The 21,860-nt window shown below is 35.7% G+C and overlaps 1 protein-coding gene across 2 annotated transcripts in view; it reads left to right on the forward strand.

Annotated features, from left to right (window-relative positions):
* The window catches only part of SLC44A1 (solute carrier family 44 member 1), a 166,856-nt gene extending 147,175 nt beyond the window's left edge, over nt 1–19,681 (forward strand). The window contains exons 13-16 of one of the 2 annotated variants that reach the window (XM_079926901.1): nt 5,392–5,529; nt 12,185–12,421; nt 14,255–14,335; nt 17,296–19,681. In XM_079926901.1, coding sequence (XP_079783027.1) covers nt 5,392–5,529; nt 12,185–12,421; nt 14,255–14,335; nt 17,296–17,319 — 480 coding nt within the window. In that variant the 3' untranslated portion in view covers nt 17,320–19,681. Of the gene's footprint in view, nt 1–5,391; nt 5,530–12,184; nt 12,422–14,254; nt 15,002–17,295 lie in introns of those variants that run through there. The other variant, XM_079926900.1, reaches the window with a different exon arrangement.
* The last annotated feature ends 2,179 nt before the right edge of the window (nt 19,682–21,860 follow it).

Below are 21,860 nucleotides of genomic sequence, written 5' to 3' on the forward strand. Positions count from 1 at the left end.
TTAGGTATCGAATCCATTTTGAGTTTAGTTTTGTATATGGTGTTAGGGAGTGTTCTAATTTCATTCTTTTACATGTAGCTGTCCAGTTTTCCCAGCACCACTTATTGAAGAGACTGTCTTTGTATATCCTTGCCTCCTTTGTCATAGATTAGTTGACCATAGTTGTGTGGGTTTATCTCTGGGCTTTCTGTCTTGTTCCATTGATCTATGTTTCTGTTTTGGTGCCAGTACCATATTGTCTTGATGACTGTAGCTTTGTAGTATAGTCTGAAGTCAGGGAGTCTGATTCCTCCAGCTCCGTTTTTTTCCCTCAAGACTGCTTTGGCTATTCGGGGTCCTTTGTGTGTCCATACAAATTTTAAGATTTTTTGTTCTAGCGCCATAAAAAAATGCCATTGGTAATTTGATAGGGATGCATTGAATCTGTAGATTGCTTTGGGGAGTATAGTCATTTCACAATATTGATTCTTCCAATCCAAGAACATGGTCTATCTCTCCATCTGTTGGTATCATCTTTAATTTCTTTCATCAGTGTCTTATAGTTTTCTGCATACAGGTATTTTGTCTCCATAGGCAGGTTTATTCCTAGTTATTTTATTCTTTTTGTTGCAGTGGTAAATGGGAGTGTTTCCTTAATTTCTCTTTCAGATTTTTCATCATTAGTGTATAGGAGTGCAAGAGTTTCCTGTGCATTAATTTTGTATCCTGCAACTTTACCAAATTCATTGATTAGCTCTAGTAGTTTTCTTGTGGCATCTTTAGGATTCTCTATGTATAGTATCATGTCAGCAAACACTGACAGTTTTACTTTTTCTTTTCCAATTTGTATTCCTTTTATTTCTTTTTCTCTTCTGATTGCCATGACTAGGACTTCCAAAACTATGTTGAATAATAGTGGTGAGAGTGGACATCCTTGTCTTGTTCCTGATCTTAGAGGAAATACTTTCAGTTTTTCACCATTGAGAATGATGTTTGCTGTGGGTTTGTCATATATGGCCCTTATTATCTTGAGGTAGGTTCCCTCTATGCCCACTTTCTGGAGAGTTTTTATTATAAATGGGTGTTGAATTTTGTCAAAAGCTTTTTCGGCATCTCTTGAGATGATCATATGGTTTTTATTCTTCAATTTGTTAATGTGGTGTATCACATTGATTGATTTTCATATATTGAAGAATCCTTGCATCCCTGGGATAAATCCCACTTGATCATGGTGTATGATCCTTTTAATGTGTTGCTGGATTCTGTTTGCTAGTATTTTGTTGAGGATTTTTGCATCTATATTCATCAGTGATATTGGTCTGTAATTTTCTTTTTCTTTTTGTAGTATCTTTGGTTTTGGTGTCAGGGTGATGGTGGCCTCATAGAATGAGTTTGGGAGCGTTCCTTCCTCTGTAATTTTTTGGAAGAGTTTGAGAAGGATGGGTGTTAGCTCTTCTCTAAATGTTTGATAGAATTCACCTGTGAAGCCATCTGGTCCTGGACTTTTGTTTGTTGGAAGATTTTTAATCACAGTTTCAATTTCATTACTTGTGATTGGTCTGTTCATATTTCCTATATCTTCCTGGTTCACTCTTGGAAGGTTATACCATTCTAAGAATTTGTCCATTTCTTCCAGGTTGTCCATTTTGTTGGCATAGAGTTGCTTATAGTATTCTCTTAGGATGCTTTGTATTTCTGCCATGTCTGTTGTAACTTCTCCATTTTCATTTCTAATTTAATTGATTTGAGTCCTCTCCCTCTTTTTCTTGATGAGTCTGGCTAATGGTTTATCAATTTTGTTTATCTTCTCAAAGAACCAGCTTTTGGTTTTATTGATCTTTGCTATTGTTTTCTTTGCTGCTATTTCATTTATTTCTGCTCTGATCTTTATGATTTCTTTCCTTCTGCCAACTTTGGGTTTTGTTTGTTCTTCTTTCTCTAGTTCCTTTAGGTGTAAGGTTCGATTGTTTATTTGAGATTTTTCTTTTTTCTTGAGGTAGGCTAGTATAGCTATAAACTTCCCTCTTAGAACTGCTTTTGCTGCATCCTATAGGTTTTGGATCATCATGTTTTCATTGTCATTTGCCTCTAAGTATTTTTTGATTTCCTTTCTGATTTCTTCAGTGACCTCTTGGTTATTTAGTAACGTATTGTTTAGCCTCCATGTGTTTGTGTTTTTTACGTTTTTTTCCCCGTAATTAATTTCTAATCTCATAGCATTGTGGTCAGAAAAGATCTTGAAATGATTTCAGTTTTTTTTAATTTACTGAGGCTTGATTTGTGACCCAAGATGTGATCGATCCTGGAGAATGTTCCGTGCGCACTTGAGAAGAAAGTGTAATCTGCTGTTTTCTGAAGAAATGTCCTATAAATATCAATTAAATCTTCTGGTCTATTGTGTCATTTAAGGCTTGTGTTTCCTTATTAATTTTCTGTTTGGATGATCTGTCCATTGGTGTAAGTGTGGTGTTAAAGTCCCCCACTATTATTGTGTTACTGTCTATTTCCTCTTTTAGAGCAGTTACCAGTTGCCTTATGTATTGAGGTGCTCCTATGTTGGGTGCATACTTATTTATAATTGTTATATCTTCTTCTTGGATTGATCCCTTGATCATTATGTAGTGTCCTTCCTTGTCTCTTGTAACATTCTTTATTTTAAAGTCTATTTTATATGAGTATTGTTACTCTAGCTTTCTTTTGATTTCCATTTGCATGGAATATCTTTTTCCATCCCCTCACTTTCAGTCTGTATGTGTCCCTAGATCTGAAGTGGGTCTTTTTTACACAGCATATATATGGGTCTTGTTTTCATATCCATTCAGCAAGCCTGTGTCTTTTGGTTGGAGCATTTAATCCATTCATGTTTAAGGTAATTATCGATATGTATGTTCCTATGACCATTTTCTTAGTTGTTTTGGGTTTGTTTTTGTAGGTCCTTTTCTTCTCTTGTGTTTCCCACTTAGAGAAGTTCCTTTGGCATTTATTGTAGAGCTGGTTTGGTGGTGCTGAATTCTCTTAGCTTTTGCTTGTGTGAAGCTTTTGATTTCTCCATCGAATCTGAATGAGATCCTTGCTAGGTAGAGTAATCTTGGCTGTAGGTTCTTCCCTTTCATCACTTTAAGGCTATCATGCCACTCCCTTCTGGCTTGTAGTGTTTCTGCTGAGAAATCAGCTGTTAACCTTACGGGAGTTCCCTTGTATGTTATTTGTTGTTTTTCCCTTGCTGCTTTCAATAATTTTTCTTTGTCTTTAATTTTTGCCAATTTGATTACTATGTGTCTCAGTGTGTTTCTCCTTGGGTTTGTCCTGTGTGGGACTCGCTGCACTTCCTGGACTTGGTGGCTATTGCCTTTCCCATGTTAGGGAAATTTTCGACTATAATCTCTTCAAATATTTTCTCTGGTCCTTTCTCTCTCTCTTCTCCTTCTGGGACCCTTATAATGCGGATATTGTTGCATTTAATGTTGTCCCAGAGGTCTCTTAGGCTGTCTTCATTTCTTTTCATTCTTTTTTCTTTATTCTGTTCCATGGCAGTGAATTCCACCATTCTGTCTTCCAGGTCAGTTATCTGTTCTTCTGCCTCAGTTATTCTGCTATTGATTCCTTGTAGTGTAGTTTTCATTTCAATTATTGTATTGTTCATCTCTGTTTGTTTGTTCTTTAATTCTTCTAGGTCTTTGTTAAACATTTCTTGCATCTTCTCGATCTTTGCCTCCCTTCTTTTTCCGAGGTCATGGATCATCTTCACTATCATTATCCTGAATTGTTTTTCTGGAAGGTTGCCTATCTCCACTTCATTTAGTTGTTTTTCTGGAGTTTTATCTTGTTCCTTCATCTGGTACATAGCCCTCTGCCTTTTCATCTTGTCTATCTTTCTGTGAATGTGGTTTTTGTTCCTCAGGCCACAGGATTGTAGTTCTTCTTGCTTCTGCTGTCTGCCCTCTCGTGGATGAGGCTATTTAAAAGGCTTGTGTAAGTTTCCTGATGGGAGGGACTGGTGGTAGGTAGAGCTGACTGTTGCGCTGGTGGGCAGAGCTCAGTAAAACTTTAATCCTCTTGGCTGTTGATGGTGGGGGCTGGGTTCCCTCCCTCTTGGTTAGAACCGTAAGTTTTAGTTACAAAGTACATATACGTTCCCTTCTAAGACTCAGACATATTTCATGTTATGTTACTTATTCACATTTCCCTGAAAATGCCAATGCTGTTCTAGAATGCAATGTAAAAAAGAAGGAAAAAGTCTGAGTGGTCAAGGAAAACATGGGGCAGCAGAAGCAGGTATGATTTAATAAAAGTATGTCAGCTGGGGACTCAGTACTACAAGGGACAGAAAACCAACTCAGTCTGGCCTAAAAAAGAGCAAGAGTGAGAAGGGGGTGGGGGAGAGAGAAGAAGGGAGAGATTCTTAGCAATTTATTAGCTTCAATAACTAAGAAGTCCAGAATCTGGCTAGTTCCTGATCTTGCAAACATTGTCACCCAATGCGAGTACCTGGTTCCTCTCCCTGTTCTGACTTCCATTATGTTGGCAAAACAGCCATGGCAATTCGTACCCTCACACCTTGCTGTCCAGAAAAATGAGAGAGCTGCTCTGTCAGGAGCACCTATGGAAGAGAAAGGAAACTTCTTTTTTTCCCCCTGGAAGCCCCAGGGAACATCTTTTACTTTCATAGGCTCTGATTAGTTTATGTACGAATCCCTGAATCGTTGTAGGTAGAACATGTTGATTGGCTTACATCAACCAAGGCCCACCCCAAGAGCTGGAGGTAGTGTCAGTCTCACTCAGACTCCAAGAGAATGGGGAAGGTCTGTTTTCTTAAAGGGAATTTAGCATCCTGCCCCAGGAGGGAGGGGTATAAGATCGGCAGCAAACAGCTGTCTATTGCAAGAACTATGAGATAAGACAGCATGGAAGAAAGTACCAAGGAGGAAGGGTTCCAGATAAAGCAGCACAGCAATCTGATGGCTTTGTGTGTGTGTGTGTGTGTGTGTGTGTGTGTGTGTGTGTGTGTGTGTGTGTGTGTGTGTGTGTGTAGCTTTTAAAGCATCACTGAAGTGGTAATAATGCATCACTGATATGCATGGTAATGAACCCAAGATATCTAGGAAAGTTTAAATTATGGTTTGATTTACTAGTACATGGAAGAAGTTAATGGATATTGGAAAGGTTTATGTGTGTTTTAATAAATATCAGTGTTTTTAAAGGACCTAAGCTAGGCTAAATGAGAAGCTCTCGTTACCCTATCAGGTTTTTTTTTTAATGTCTCAGATTTCCTTGAGCTTAATCTAAATCTGTACCTCACCAAAGCCATGGGTTTAACTGTGAACTAGTTTCACAAGCTATGCTTTAACTATGTTTGGTTTAAATCTTAAAGGTTACATGTACTGATGAAAAATTGTTTTTGCTTTTGTCCAGAACGCATACACAGCCACAGCTATCAACAGCACCAACTTCTGCACCTCAGCGAAGGACGCCTTTGTCATTCTCGTGGAGAATGCTTTGCGAGTAGCTGCCATCAACACAGTGGGGGATTTCATGTTATTCCTAGGCAAGGTAAGAAGACCAAGTGTATTATCTGAGACAGACAGTAAATTTTTGCATATGCGTATAGTTGCTCTTTAATTTCAAAAATATATGTAGCCCACAAAAAACCTAAAACTCACATAATATACAGCAAGCACTTATAAAACCCTTAATATGTGTCAAGCACTGTTCTGAGTACTTTACATGTATTGTGCTCATTTAATCCTCGTAATAAATTTGTAAAGGAAGTACTGTTATTATCTTCATGTTATAGATGGGGAAACTGAGGCACAGAGCAGTTAAGTAATTTGCCCATTACATATTTTGAATTAAGAAACAGTCCATGTAATGGTTAGGGGCACTGCATCTGGAGCCTGACTGCCTGGATTTAAATCCTGGCCTGACTAGCTGTGTGACCTGAGGCAGGGTATATAACCACTCTGTGCCTCGGTTTGTCCATTTGTGAAATTGGGGTAATAATAGTGCCAAACCCCTAGAACTGTGAGGGTTAGACTGATTAATACTTGTAGGGTACCTAAGATAGTGCTTGATACATTGCAAGTTCTTGATGAATATTAGCCGTCATCGTTACTATATATAAACCCCTTAAAATAGAGCTGTTAGGGAATGAGACCTAACTGTCCTCAAAAGTGTTTTTCTATTCTGTGCTATTAAAATCTGCAAAATATTAGATAACATTATAATTGAGGACTCACTTTATCTTTGTATCTATATTTCAAACCATAAAATACTCAGAAAATTTGAAAAATTGAGTTAAGAAAACGGCACCACCACTATAACCTAATAACTTATTTTTATATTCCCTCCCAGTGTTTTTTCACAGGCTTATATTTCTATAGTATAACAATCCTGGTATACATAGCTATTTCTTCTGCTATTTTCACTTCATATTCTGTCATATATATTTTTTGCATTACTTTGATAATCTTCATAATTACTCATTATCATGATGGCCACTGTTCCATGAAATGCTGTTCTCTTACTGCTGAACACTTAAGTTACTCCAACCACTGTGCCTTTAAAATGTTTTTGAAAGGGAATTAAATATTTGAGGTAGAAAGGCATTGATTAGCACTGTGTAATGTAGTTTTAAGTTCTCAGGCAATTGTCATCTAAAAAGAATTATAAAACCATACAGATAGTTATTTTGAAAATTTGTAATTAAACGTACATTATGACTCCTGGATTTGTTTTTTTGTCATGTTTTAACAATAAGAGGATAATTTTTATAGTAAAAATTGAATGAGTTAATTCATGTTAACGAATGAGTACAGGTCTGACCCTGTCAGTAACCATTGCTATTATTTATGTGCTATATGACTAACTCAGGAAGGCTTCAGATTTTTTTGTTCATTTTTTATGTATTTATAATTGACCCCTACTGCTAAGAAAGATATGAAGCAACTTCAAATAAAAACATATATAATGCAGAGCAATTAAAATAAAAGCGAAATAAGAAGACATATAGAGAATAAGGGAGAAAATTATACCAAGTGGCAACATTTGATCACGATGATAATTTTAGTAACTCTGATTGAGACACTTGCTGAGTACCAGGTACTGAGGGCAGTGCTTTATGTGAAGTGTTATATTTGGTCCTCCCCTGTAAGGAGACCTACTACTATTATCTTCATTTTACAGCAAAGGAAACCAAAGTTTAGAGAGCTAAGTAGGTTGTCCAAATTTAGAAAACTCGAATGTGGCAGAGCTGGAGTTCAGACTCAGATCTGTCTGACTTCAAAGTTTTTAATCACTGTGCGCTATAATTGCCTCAACTGACATTAATTTTGTCCCTGGGCTGCCTTTTTTTTTCCCGCCTAAAGCCTTTTGATTCTGATGATTGTAAACTACTGGAGATAATTCTAAATACAGCATTACTTACAGTAGTGACTAATTGTAAACAATCTACTGCCTGACAGTAAAGGTTGGAAATAATAATCAACAGACTATTCACCTCTTAAACCCTGTTTTTTTATTTTATTTGTTTAACTTTTTAAATTTTTTTTGGCCACGCCGTGTGGCTTGTAGCATCTTAGTTCCCCAACCAGGGATTGAACCCAGGCCCATGGCAGTGAAAACGCCAAGTCCTAACCACTGGACCACCAAGGAATTCCCTAAACCATGTATTTTATTGAGTTTATAATGTGATAATGTGTATAATAAGTGGAAAAGCTGAATAAAACTACTAGACCATCACAGAACCATTTTAAAATGTGCATAAAAATGTGCGTAAGAAAGAGAAAGAAAATTAATATCTCAAAATATTTTTAATAACTATTGCTTTGAAATACTGAAAATATGAGTGATTCCAAGCACCTCCCCCCACTTTATCATATAATGGTAAAGTTTCTATGATATGATAGAAACTTTGATAAAGTTGATAAACTTTATATGATAAAGTTTCTATATTAAGTATGCATTTCTCTTGTAATGGAAAAATATATACAGGATAAAATACAGTGTTTTAAAATTGGCTTTGAGTTTTTCAGCAACCTAATGACCTGTCAAAATTTTTTCTTTAGATTTATCATAACCTTTTAGTCATTCAACAAATATTTATAGAGTGCCTACTGGTAATGTACTAGGGGCTAATCTGGGTGCTGCTTATATACTAGTCAATAAAGAGAATTTAAAATCTGGTAGAAAAGGAAGTTTTGTATCCCTTTTTTCACTTCGTGTTATATTATGAGCATTTCTCATTTTATTAAAAATGTCTATATAGTTGTTGTATCATTTATTTAATGAAGCCTCTGGGTTCTTTTGGTTTTTTTACAGTTGAACTTTTCTCAATTTTTTACTATTATAAAGTGAAACTTTTGCATACCAGTTCTTGCCCACATTAATACCTATTTCCTGAGGCCAGAATCCTAGAAGTAGAATTAATGAGTTCAAATACATAATAGGATTTTTGATACATATTTCCAAGTTGCTTTCCAGAAAAATATAATTTTGAATAACATAATATTTCTAATGTTGTAAAAACAAGACTTTTAAAACCATGAAAGGTAAACACTTTTTAAATTGAGAAATCAAAAAAGGAGAAAGATAAGAGGAAAAAAAACTTCTGGGTTTCCAATGTACTAAGATAAATTCTTGTTTTCCTTTTCCAAAAATATAGTTCTGATCACAGAATACAATAAATCTTTTAAAGAGTTTCTTTCATTACAATTAATGAAATTAATGGCTACTAGTATGCAGAAATAGTTTTTGATCAGATAGTTCAACTAGGTAGATCATAATAAACATTATGAAAGTGTCAGGAACAAACTACTAGTACATGGAACAACTTGGATGAATCTTGAGGGAATTATGCTGAGTGAAAAATGCCAATCCCAGAAGATGAAGTGCTGTATGATTCCATTTATATAACGTTCTTGAAATGACAATATTATATCAGTAGAAATGGAGACCATATATGTGGTCACCCAGTTAGTGATAGGGGAGGGGGGAAGTAGGAATATCTATAAAAGGTTAAAGCGAAGGATGCTTGTGGTGATGGAAATGTTCTGTATCTTTGTCGTACCAGTATGAATATCTGGGTTGTGACTTTGTACTGTAATTTTGCAAGGTGTTTCCATTGAAGGGAACTGGGTAATGGGTACATGGAATCGTTCTGTTACTTTTTATAACTGCACGTGAATTCATAATATCTCAAAATTTTAAATTTAATTTTCAAAATCTTGATTTTAGAAAGAAAACAAAAGACAGTGTCATGTATTCCATTTCTATGAAGCCCCAATGATTTTATGGAATGGTAAATTAGATTTGGAAGAGACCTTAGCTCCTCTAGTTTAGTGGCTTGTGACCTATGATCACTGGCCTACAGGGTCCTCAAAGATTAAGAATAGTGATTTAGAAGCTTTTTAAACATTTTTAAGTCTAATAGGTATTGCATTTTAAGTCTAATAAATATTGCATACTGCATATTTATTGCCAATAAAACTATACCAAAAAATTCCCCCAAATCTTGTTTCTTTGCTTCTGTTTGAAATTATTTTACCTCTATTTGATAATACTTTTTATGACAATTAGATGTTCTAGCTGACAATTTAATCTGGCTTCAATTATTAGAAAATGAAAATATGAGTTATTTGTTGATGCTATTTTGTTGGTAAACAAAATCTTTCAAAACATGGGTTCCATGGGGGAAAAGGGCATCATAAATGCAAGATTTATGATGACAAAAAAAAAAAAAAGAAAGAAAGAAGCTAAGTTTGCCAGTCACTATGTTAAATGCTTTCAGAATGCTTATTTTAACAATTACGGGATGTATGTCCTATTGTGTCTCTCTTAAAGATGGAAAAACAATCTCAGAAAAGTTAAGTGAACTTCCTTAGAGTCACAAAACTAAGAAGTTCTAACTGATTCAGTCCTACATCTTTCTGACTCCAAAACCAGCATCCTTTTCTTCCTGCTTCTCACATCCTACTCTGTGTATGAATCTCTTCTACTGCATCACAAATAATTTATCCTTTATAACAAGAATGTCTAAACCTTTAAAATCAAACATCCTATTACCAAAAAATGATTTGAGCACATTTCCCCAATATATTTACATTTATTTATTAATGACGTATGTATAGCTTTCACTAATATATGCTTTATAAAGTGTAAAATTTTAAACGTATGGGAAATACAAATAAAAGTCCCAGGTGATTCTCTTGAACCTTCTCTGGGCTATGTGTGCTCTACCATGGAGATCAGTGATATAGAGCAGTACTCCTTATAGGCTGTGGACTTTCTAAGAATCACCCGAGGGTTCTTTGAAAATGAATATTGCTAAGCTTCATATTAAATCAAACCAATCAGATTCTCTGGGGGCAGGACCCAGGAATCTGCATTATTCACAAACTCCCCAAGGGATTTCCAGCCCCTCTAATAGTTTGAGAACCACTAATGTATCCTCTGCTTGAATGAGTGCATGATACCCTTTCATTATATTGGGGAGTAATTATTAAATTAAATTGGGGAGTAAATTATTAAATTGACTTTTTAAGCTAAATGTCACTAGTTTTTGAAGTTGGTTCTCATGTGACAGTATTCTACCTTAACAGTTTTTGTCTCAGCATCTACTTGTCTGAGCCACATCTTCTGCCTATAATTGACTTTAACATTTCAAATGTGGTTTAACTTTTAGTGCCATAGAGAGAGTGTAAAGCAGCTGAGTTCTCCCATAGGGTGGATGTAAAAACATTGAAGAAGAGTATAAGAAATAACTCATCCTAAAATTGAAACAGAAGAGGGGAAAAAAAATGGACCTAATTAGCTATTTGTGGACATCACCCCAGAAAATAAGTCACTGTGAGAGAAGATTCATAGGTATATTGCCACAAAAAATGATGAGAGGGGAGCAGACCCAGATTTGCTCCCTAAAATCATCTGAGAGAGGGATCAATTTATAGCTTAACCAATACATCTTCTGATGCATTATAATTCCTGGTTAAGATAATGGTGAATGAGAGATGTTTTGGTGTTGATAAATAGTGAGGGAAAGGCAAAAGAAGAATTCTCAGTCTGCCTGTCCTCAGCACTGGGCAAGGAAAGGCTGCTGTGGTTCTAGAGAACTCTTTCTTTTCTTTTGTTATTTAAAGCTTGACGCTAGGCCAGGTAAAGGGCTGGGGAAGAGTGTGGCTAGGATTCAGTGTAATCTGTTACGGTGATATATCAGTATCCAAGTATTTGCTGAATTTTTACCTGGAAAGAGTACTGGTGGTGGCATCATAAGACCATATTTTGACTGGTATCTTATCTTTATTCTACTCTGTGGCCTTGGGCAGATCAGCTAGCCCCTCTAAGCATGTTTCCCAATCTATAAAATGAGGGTGATAATGTTTGCCATAAGCCATTCATAGAGTTATTGAAAAACTGAAATAAAAAGTATTAAAATTTAAAGTGCTGCATGTACAGTGTTGAAGCATCAGAGTAGGTGGTTCTTGACAGTAGGCAAATGGCTGTTTCTTTTATTTTTACAGCATGAGTGTGTTTGGCAACCTCTTTCTCCACAAATAGTCCAAATCAACACTTCATGGCAAATCATATTAAATTTACCACATATTCTATGTGAAATAAAATACGGAACAAAGAAAAAGCTCTTAGAGGTGTTTGTTGCAGCATTATTTATATCTGAAAACAATATGTCTCCAAGTATAGGAGAATGGTTAAATAAATTTTAAATCACCCATAAAATGTAAATATGTAGCTGAATAGATATTTATGAAACATTTATGATATATAAATATTAATGAAGAGCTTTTAATGATATGTTTGTATAATACTATTTCATATATGTAAAAATGCTTAGAAAAAATATATAGCAATACCCTGAAATGTCAATAATTTCCTTCTGAGTGCTAACAGTGTGTATAATTTTTTTTCTAAGATATGTATACATTTATCTTAAAAATTGCCACAGATGCTGAATAAGTGAAGTCTTAGGAAACAAGCATAACATTTGGAAAACTTGATTATTTTTAGTGTCAACAAGGATGATATTTATGTTATATGATGTACATGTATATGGGTATTTATGGATTATGCTTTCTAACTTGCGGTGGCATGGACTCATACAACCATCATTTATAAATGGAGAAGTCTGCAAATGATGAAGAAATAGTGGTTTTCTGCAGGAGGTTATTAAATGTGATCTTTGTTCTCTCTGCTTTAGGTGCTGATAGTCTGCAGCACAGGTCTGGCTGGGATTATGCTGCTCAACTACCAGCAAGATTACACAGTATGGGTGCTGCCTCTGATCATCGTCTGCCTCTTTGCTTTCCTAGTCGCTCATTGCTTCCTGTCCATTTACGAAATGGTAGTGGATGTATTGTTCTTGTGTTTTGCCATTGATACAAAATACAATGATGGGAGCCCAGGCAGAGAATTTTATATGGATAAAGTGCTGATGGTAAGTACCTCAAATGCCCTCTACTGCTTTAAGCATAAAAATACTAATATAAATATTTTGTAGACTATTCTTTGTATTTAATTCCCATTATATGAAACTGAGTAATTCAGAATTAAACCTTCAGCACCCGTGAATGAGGTTAGTCTTAGGGAAATCAGGGAAGAAGATCCTCTTGGCATGAACGAGACCATTTCAAATCTACCTTGCTAGAGCAGTTTCCCATTCAGAGTCCTGAGTTCACACTATTCCATACTGCTCTCTCCATCTCTCCAGTTAGATACACTTGAATCGACTTTTTTAGCCCTTGAACTGGAACATTGGACAGCTAGTCTTCTAAGTGCCTTTTCCTGAATCAGAACTCAAAGGCAAAAGTTTTATTTCCCAGGTTGTAGTGCCTATCTGTATTTCTCCATCCACCACCTTTCCAAGTATTATTGCTGTCAGCCCTGTTAAAACTCATTATCCTAAGTATTCCAGGCCAAACTGAAGGAGTTTTGTAATGAATACAGATTATCAGACCCATGACTGGTAGATGGTATTGTTTCCCATTAGTCAAGATCTGAACCTTTACACAGATATTATATTCAGATTCTTTATAGTTACGTAACCTCTGCAGCTTCCCTATATTAGAACCTCAATTAAATTTTTTAAAAAATTTAGAAACCATTCTAAAATGGTTTAAATACTAGTTTCAATGTCAAATGCTGCCCAATTAAAGATGTGTTTTAATAAAGCTATAAAATATTCCTATCTCAAGAATGGATAATATTTAAGATTAAACATTAGACCTTGAAATAACACACCATCTTCCAGAAACATGGTTTATCTAGTTAAATCTAAAATAAATGTATTAATAAATAAACTAGATTCTTTTTTTTTTTCAATCTCGAAAATTCCAAGTGATTCAACTGACCTATTTGGTACTCATTATCTCTTTTACTAAGAACATTACCAGCTACATTTTGGACATTTTCATAATCTCAGTTATAATCCTAACTCAATTACAATCCTATAATGACGCTAACAGAGCGTCATAACTGTTATTTTCATAATGGAATTTGACCTAGAAGCATCATCTCTTGTGTGATTAAGGCATTTAGGAGGAGAGGTTTGTTTTTGTTTTTTAAGCCACTGAAGAAAAGCAGAGTAAAATATATAGTTTTTATTATTTTAGTTTTCTCTATAAGAATGATGAGGATATTGAACGAGGAAGTACTCCATAAACTTTGACAGGATAGAAATGTTTCCTTCAGGGCATAATCCCATTTTAACTACTTCTATCCACTGGTTCTGGTTGTTACTCCCTGTCTTCCTGCTTTATGGAGTAATCTCAAGGCCAGATAGACTTTTTTTTTTCAAATAGCTTATTTATGGCTTGGTAAAAACAGTATACTATACTTAGTAGTATCAATGCTTTCTTTTACCTCCTAGGGTTATTTTAAAGAGGAGGCTTATAGAGTAAAATGTTGTTGCTTTTCCATTTAACCTTGATATGGAAAAAGTAACACAACAAATAAAACAATATTCTAAGTGTGGAAAAATAGTGTTTTCTAAAAAACGAAAGGTATTTTCTCTTTCAGATAGAACTGACATCTCTTTGAGCCTAAGTGAGATTGTCACAAGGAATGGTGGGAAAAAAGATTTTATATCAAGATTGCATCCCCACAAATTTAGCTGCTCTTTTGTGTGGTACCAAATATTACTTATTGCTATGTTTTTAGGCCATCCATTTACCATTACTGAGTCAGAAATGTAAATATTCTTTAGAAATCATCTACCAACTGAAGTCTGAAAGGACCTAAGAATTTATGTAATCTGGTCCCTGTTTTGCAGGAGTTTGTGGAAAACAGCAGGAAAGCAATGAAAGAAGCTGGGAAGGGAGGTGTTGCTGATGCCAGAGAGCTAAAACCGATGGTAGGTGGAGATGAGGAGGTGGCCACCCTCCAAGAATTTCACTTTCACTTCCTCTCTCTCTCTCTCTTCACTGACTGCACTTCTTCAGGAGAAGCTTTTGTGATCTGTGTCACGCAGGACGTGCTGCTCTTTCTGTTTGTGTGTTTACCCATCACTTGGATGGCAGAATTCTTGTCACAACTGAGACCACCTTCTGTAAAAGTAAGCTGAAAGGAACAGTGTTCATGGCGGGGCAGGGGATATTTTTGTCCCTGAGGTGAACTTGCAGTTTCCATTTTTTTCTTTTTAACTGTCAGTGTTTAGTTTTCATGGGACTGAACATTTGGTTGTGCACTTGAACTGACGGTTTGATACTTATTTTAGAAGTGATGATAGCAATTCCTTTCAACTTGCTGAAATTCATATTCCCCCCTTCTTTTAATATTGGTTTGTTTATGTTGCTGTCTCTTCCCCTTTGCTGACTTTTTCTTCTGTTGCCTGGATTGTACTTTCTTTGTTTCTTAAACTATTTTTCAGTAGCAAACAAGGCTATTTCCGTCTACACCCACATTCCCACTCAAAAAGACAATCTGGTCTTCTCCAGCCTCAGTTTAAATGTGAGAAAGATAAATTACCTCTGGTCAGTGATATATATATAACTACTCTCCTTTCATTTGAAAAAAGCAACTTAAAATTAACCAGTATAAGAAAATCCTGAGTAGCTTTTCCCATATATATTCTCACCACTGCATAATGACAGATGTCTTTAGCTATATTGGTCTAATTACTGCTTGTATTACGAGTGTATTATTCTTAAATAACATGTTTATTTCAGAATATTATATAATTGCCTACATCCTTAAGCACTTAATTTTCAAACAATGTGCCTTCTTTTTGCATATAATGTCCAAAAAAAGGAGAGGTGAAGACTCTCTTTTCTTTCTCCTTTATACTTTAATAAATGGTTTGATTTATAGGTGTCCAACTTAAGAAATATGTAGTATAAAACAAGCCCATTTAAGTATGTAAGAATGAAGGAAATGGCTTCATTGCGGGGATGGGGGGATGGTATATGTATATGCAAAATAACTGCATATTCAACCTACATTAAAGCCTCAACAGAATGTTTAGCTATAAACTCTTCTCTGTAACCCCATCCAGTGCCTATTTTGGTGTTGCTCTTAATAGCATTGATGATGATAAAGTCAAAACTTCAATGTTTATATTCCCAAGGCACAGATCACTCTAATCATAAGTAAGAGCGTGTAGAATGACCATGTAACTCTTATTTTTAAGTGTGCATCAGACAGCACTGGATGAACAGGGAAGGGGTGCTAATCACCAATCCTTCCTGTCAGGTTACTTGCCTCCCTGCCCTTTCTTTCTGCATCCCTCTTACTTCATGTGGGCTGAGGGGGACCACAGTGAAAATTCTGCCAACCCTAAGATAGCCTGGAAAAATGAGGAAGGTTTCCTTCTTGCCACTGCTTGGTTGTCCTAATTGTTCAGAAAATAAGGTTTCAAACCTAAAACTTTTAAAAGACATATAAAATCTTAAAATGTAAACCACCCTTCCCCCCCTTTTCTGTCTTTCCAGTGGTTGAAGCGTACATTAAAGCACTCTTCAGTAACAAGCATTTAAAGAAAGGGAGAAATAATTAGAGGTTTAGGACTAGCTACTTCGACCATGAATTGGCATGTATTTCTGTATTATTCTTGAGGGAAAGATAGCTGAATTGTGGTAGAGCAGAATGCAAATATACCTTCTCTTACCTAAACCCCTGATTCATAGGTATTAATAGTAGGAGAATTGCCTAGGTTATGTGGCATTCTATCAGAAGCCAAAAATGTAGAAATTTTTTCCCCCTAATATTACTTTCAGCTTTAAATTAATGTCCCTTAATTCAAACACCACATTAAAATCTTCATTCCACTTTTACTTTTATTTTATGTTGTTCGTTGCTTGCAGATTAATGGCAAAGCCCTCTGCCGTGTCCCAAAATACATCTTCTGTGTGCATTGTTTTTCTGGTCCTTTGGACATTGTAGCATTTGATCTCTAAGAACAACGTTTTAAGTGGTTCAGAAAGTCCCCATGAGAGATGTGTGAATTGTTGCTCACAGGATAATTAGATCTTTCAAGCATATCAGTACCTCTAAATCTGCTCTCTTTCGAAGTATGCATGTTAAGAGTTGACCCGTAATACCACCACCATCTTGTGTGTGTCCCTAAAGAAGTACCTGAGAAACTCCCTCCTAGAGTTTGGGGACTGGTAGAATTTACGATTGCTTATTTGTGTTTGCTTGGTTTAATTCACATGTTATTCCCATAGATGAAAGTTCTGTTAACAGAGCGTCATAACTATTTTGCTGCATCTGTAGAAACACTGCTGTTCGAGTTCACTGTCTGCCTCCTTAATGGGATAGTTTAATATGAGTTTTTTTTAAGTCTATAAAATAATGTTCAGAAAAACGACGTTTAAATTTTTACATTTGACAGGGCATCACTAAACTAAACATAAGTACTTCCAGCTTTCCTCTTAGACTTTTTTTTTTTTTTAAGAGAGCCTCACTAGTTAAGGAAACGTTGAAGGTTTGTAAGGTCTTTCTATAAATCTTTGAAAATTATTTTAGAAAAATTTACCAAATGTGATGTAGAAGTTTAAGAAAGAGACATCTGGCAATCTGCTCGCTATCATACAGGAAAAACTTACAGAGAAAATGGAGGAAAAAACCTGGGCACTATAGCAACATAGACTAGAGATGAATTCTCTGCATATCTCAAAGATGACCCAGAGGGAAGTGTGACTTTCTACAATCACAGGAATTTCAGACCCTGGAATTTAGGTTTGGGGGAGAAGGATTCTCAATCCATTTTTCTTTATTGCTGTTTGTGACCATCTGTGTATTTGTAACATCATTCATGATCTCCTTTTAATGGTAATTGTCTAAGATTATACTCTGTATGACTTTGTTTTCTAGGCTTCGGGAGCAAGTTCTGCTTGAACCTAGCCGACCGTTATGGAACCCATTGACATTCCAAAACAATATATACACATAACTATGTATTTGTGTGTGTGGGTGTGTGTATATATGTATATGTATGTGTGTATATATATGTATATGTATATACACACACACACATAATCAGCCAAAATCAGAGAACAGGAACAGGGATTTAATACCTTTTTTATGCTTATTTTTGTCAAACATGTACTCCTTTCATACGGGTGGCTTTTACAAGGCAACTGCCGTCATTTAATGTTTTCAATTGTAATTGTCTTAATGGAAATGTTAAGATTCATATCTGATTAACATTTTTAATAACTTAGAGGAGATTTTAACTTTAGTTATTTAAATTAGGTAAAATTATTGTACCGAATTCTCTGTCTAAAGTTTATTCAGGGGTGATTTCCCTGATGCGTGCATAAAATCAAGACCTTATTTTACTGATGCATAAGTCCTAGTGGGATGAGACTAGGCATATGCTTTCAGGTAAATAAGGAGTTATTCCATTCAGTTTTCCCCAATCAAAGAAGCCATGTCATTTTCCTTTTAGAAACATACAAGTGGACCCAATATGGGAATTTTCGTAATAGCTCATGCATTTGTCAGCCAACATTAAAAAGTAACCAACTCCTCAGGTATTTGTAGTTTACCCTAATGCTTCTATAAGAGAGTAGGTAAAAAAGGAAAGGGTAGATAATCTTTCTTATGCAAACTTTTCTCTTATATTTTGTCTTTCTTTCATTTTGACGTTAGTAGCATCCTCCACACATTTGTGTGCCTGATTTGAAAGGAAGCTGGGGTACCCAGCAAGTTTAGCCTTTAAGTTTCTGTGTATAGGTTTGCAGACTAAGTAATGCTGGAAGGAATAAAAAAAGGAGAGAAAAGGAGAGAAACATGAAACACAAAGCATTGAAAATTCCGGTACTTGGGCTTCTGCTTCAGAGGAACTTCAATGGCTTAGGGCTAAATGGCCATTTTATTCAAATGCTTGCTATAAAATCTGAAAACATACTGGCAGGTGCTCCTCTCCTTGGCAATTCATTAAGTATCCAGAATTCTACAATGTTTAACTGAAGAATTGGTTAATGTTTTGATCCTCAAGTGTTGAACGTTCTTTGTGTTTGGGGATGGGTTTTGGGTTTTGGGGGGTTTTTTAATTCCTGAAGCTTACCAGATATGAATGGCTAATATTTCATTGTTCTGCTTATTGTAATGGTGAATGCTTTAAGAAAAAAAAGTGTAATTTGCTAAGAATAATTCATGATCTGTTTATGCGATAACTCCTTTTTGTTACAATTTTTTTAAAAAAAGCTATTTTTGTTAATGTAAAGTAAATATTTCAGAGCAGATTTTTTAAACTTATTGCACTAAATATAGGCTCTGTACAAAAAAAAAAAAAAGCCTCAGCATTTTATCATTCCATGGAAGGAGAATCTTTTGAAAGAAAGCATTGCCTCCTACCAGAATTAGACAGTGAATTAGACCGGTATTATGGAAATGTGTACAATTAATGTCACTAGGGCTTAATAAGCAGCTGTTTGCTAATGTGCTTCCTTTCAAAGGGTTGGACCTTTAAATTGCTGCAAAAGGTAAATTGTATTTTTTTTTAAGTATCCGTGTTCTTTACTCTAGCTAGGCTAAAATTTGCTAAATGCCTCGGTTTCTTTTCAAAGCTCATGTAATATTTCTGATTTTTCAGAATATTTGCAATAACAGTCCGGAATTTTATTTTATTTTTATTTTTTAAAGAAACAGGAGCTCACGTCTTGGCAAGATCACAGAAAACAATATTGTGAGAGTAGCTATTTTGAAACAATAATTCTCCAGAAGTTAACATTCTAACATGTGATGTCACTAAACGATATCATTGTACTCTTTTATATCATTTGAAATGGAATAAATATAATTATGTAACTAACAATTATCCAAATAGGTGAGAGAGCAAATCATGTAGGAAAATTCAGTCTACCTTCTGTTTCATAGCCACACAGATTGTGGGCATTAAGAAACATTGGGAACTAAATTTAGGCTTGGCAAAAGTATGGAAGATGGGTATCAAAACAGAAGACATTACAGGAGCTACTTATCTTAGGAGGTGTCCCTCCAAAGTGACCTGGTGGAATTCTTGAAATTGGAAATTAGGTTCTACTCACTTGGCCATCCCAGCACCATGGACTCTTGCTGCTCCCTGTTCCATATGCTCGCAATCTCAGCTGTTTGGAAGCCACCAGGAATGCTTTCTAATTATCATTTGCAACTAGAACTGTAATCAGAAAGAAATTTTGTATTTTTGTATAACTTGATTGTGTGCCATTTTATATAACAGGTCCTGTTTTACAAATAAATTTTGTTTTACTAACATTGTGTTTAGAAATTATGCTCTATGTGTAACCATGTCATTTGAGTTCCAAATTAATTGCCAGGCTGTTTCCCCTAAGTGAATATGTGTGCCATATAGGTAGATATATGCAGATATGCATATATATTACACAGACACACACACAGAGATATTTGACTTATAGACTATCACTCTCTCATGAGCTTCATTTGTTGATGCAATTCAGAGAGCCTCACAGAGGCTTTTAGCGATATTTGAAGGTTTTGAGGCTATGTTTGGATAGACCTGCTGCCGCTGTCATTCCTCGTGATCCGTTCTTCAGCTGGCCCTGGGCTGCCTTATTGCTATTCGCTCACTGCCTCCATCTCTGCCCAAGTGAGAATACATGAAGGACAAAAATCGTCTGTGAAATGTGGTTACCTGAATACTTTTATCAACCACTGGCTCTGTGTGGTGGGTTTTGTCTTTTGTCTGCGGTGGATCTTCAAAATTGTGTTCAGGACGCCTACTTCCAGAGTTACAGTTAGCATCCGCGGTTGTCAGTGGTGATCACAGTGAGAAGAGAATCGTGATCGTTGCTGCCATTGGAAAATTAAGGTTCTGGTGCCTGATTTAGACTTTCTAGGCTCCTGCCTCAAGAGTAAGCTCTGCTGTATATGATATGGAAGGGAAAAGGTTATATTTCAGTATAAATCCAAGAGACCCATCTTCTGTGGGAGGCTTACCAGTACGTTAGGTAAACATTAGGAATTTAGCTAGAGCGCTGAGATTGTATTATCTCTGCATGGACTAGCACAGCTCAAAGCAGGCTCTTCCTTTAAACCATTTAATGCAATGTTTAAGGATCAAAGCTTTTATCCTATCCTATAGCATAATTAAGTCCTAAGTTACTGCAATATAAGTAGCTTAACTGTGTGTTGGTTCCTAAACTTTTTGCATAATGGTTGAGGAGGGGGCATTCACTGAGTCTATTTAAAAATTAAGCTGCAAATAAGTTTTTCCTTTGTAGAGATGCTCCCTTACTCTAATTTTGTCATTTTTTCAGCCAAGGGCGTTAAGCTGCCAGTTCCCAATACCACTGACCTCGGTATCTGCCAAGGGCTCCCTTATCTTCCCAGGGCAGTTTCAGGATTTCACCCCAGTAGGGGGTGATTAGGAGGTGACCCCTTTTATAGGGGTCCTGAGCCCCTTGAAACCAGAGTAATGTTCCTCCCACCCTCTCCCTTAAAACAGCTATGGAAACTACAGGCACCAAATATTTGTGAGGCCATGTTAGTGCCCTCAAGACCCCGACCATTTCCACCAAGCACCACTAATAGCTAATAAAGGCCATTTTAAGAGGTCTCCTGGCCTTCAAAGTAGAATTCTGGGGTCAGTTCTGAAACCAGAGCTGCCAGTTATGGTGACCTGAACATTTTATTTTATTTTTCATCAGTAACCTCTCTTGAATTTTTGGAGTTTCCAGTAATAGCCTTTAACACAGCCTCTGAGAAGTTTCCTTCAGAAAGGTCTTTTAAAGTTTTCACCTTTCAATAAGTTCTCTACTGCGTTTTAACCGCCACTTAAAAGAACAAAAACAAAATCCTCAGAATCTGGAGGCTTATCAATGCACCTGCCACGTTAATCTCTGTATTCTTTTCATATACTCCATCTGATAGATAAAAGTGCACTATAATGGCTTGCCTAGAGTTTTTAAGATGTGGTCTGTGAATATATATTGGAAAATTGTGGGTTCGTAAGTAAATGCATAAAGCAGAGCTTTGTGTATTCTATAATCACAGTGCAGAATGCCTTTTGCTTTAAATGCATATTCATGTATCTTTGTGTACTAAGGAATACATGTTAGCCCATTTGAAAAGTAGGCAGTCTTCATATACACTGGCTACTTTCAGAATAAGCTTATCTTTTTAATGACACATAGCCCAAATTGTGAAAAAAGTAGGATGCTTGAATGTGCCAAGAGAAAATATAAAGCTAGCAAACTTAGAAAACAAAATAAAAAGCTAAACACATTGTACACACCAAAAAATTTTAAATAGCACGCTTTCCTCCATTCACGTTTCATAAATTTGAGTCAAATTCTTATTCTCCAAATTTCAATTTCAGAGGAAATTTTTAATCCAAAATTTAAATCTTTGAAGATATCTTTCTTATAAAAAACTTCAATGCAGCGTTTTTAAACTTGAGAATTTCTGTGGAA

The sequence above is a fragment of the Stenella coeruleoalba genome, assembly GCF_951394435.1.
Source record: "Stenella coeruleoalba genome assembly, chromosome: 7".
Taxonomy (NCBI): Eukaryota; Metazoa; Chordata; class Mammalia; order Artiodactyla; family Delphinidae; genus Stenella; species Stenella coeruleoalba.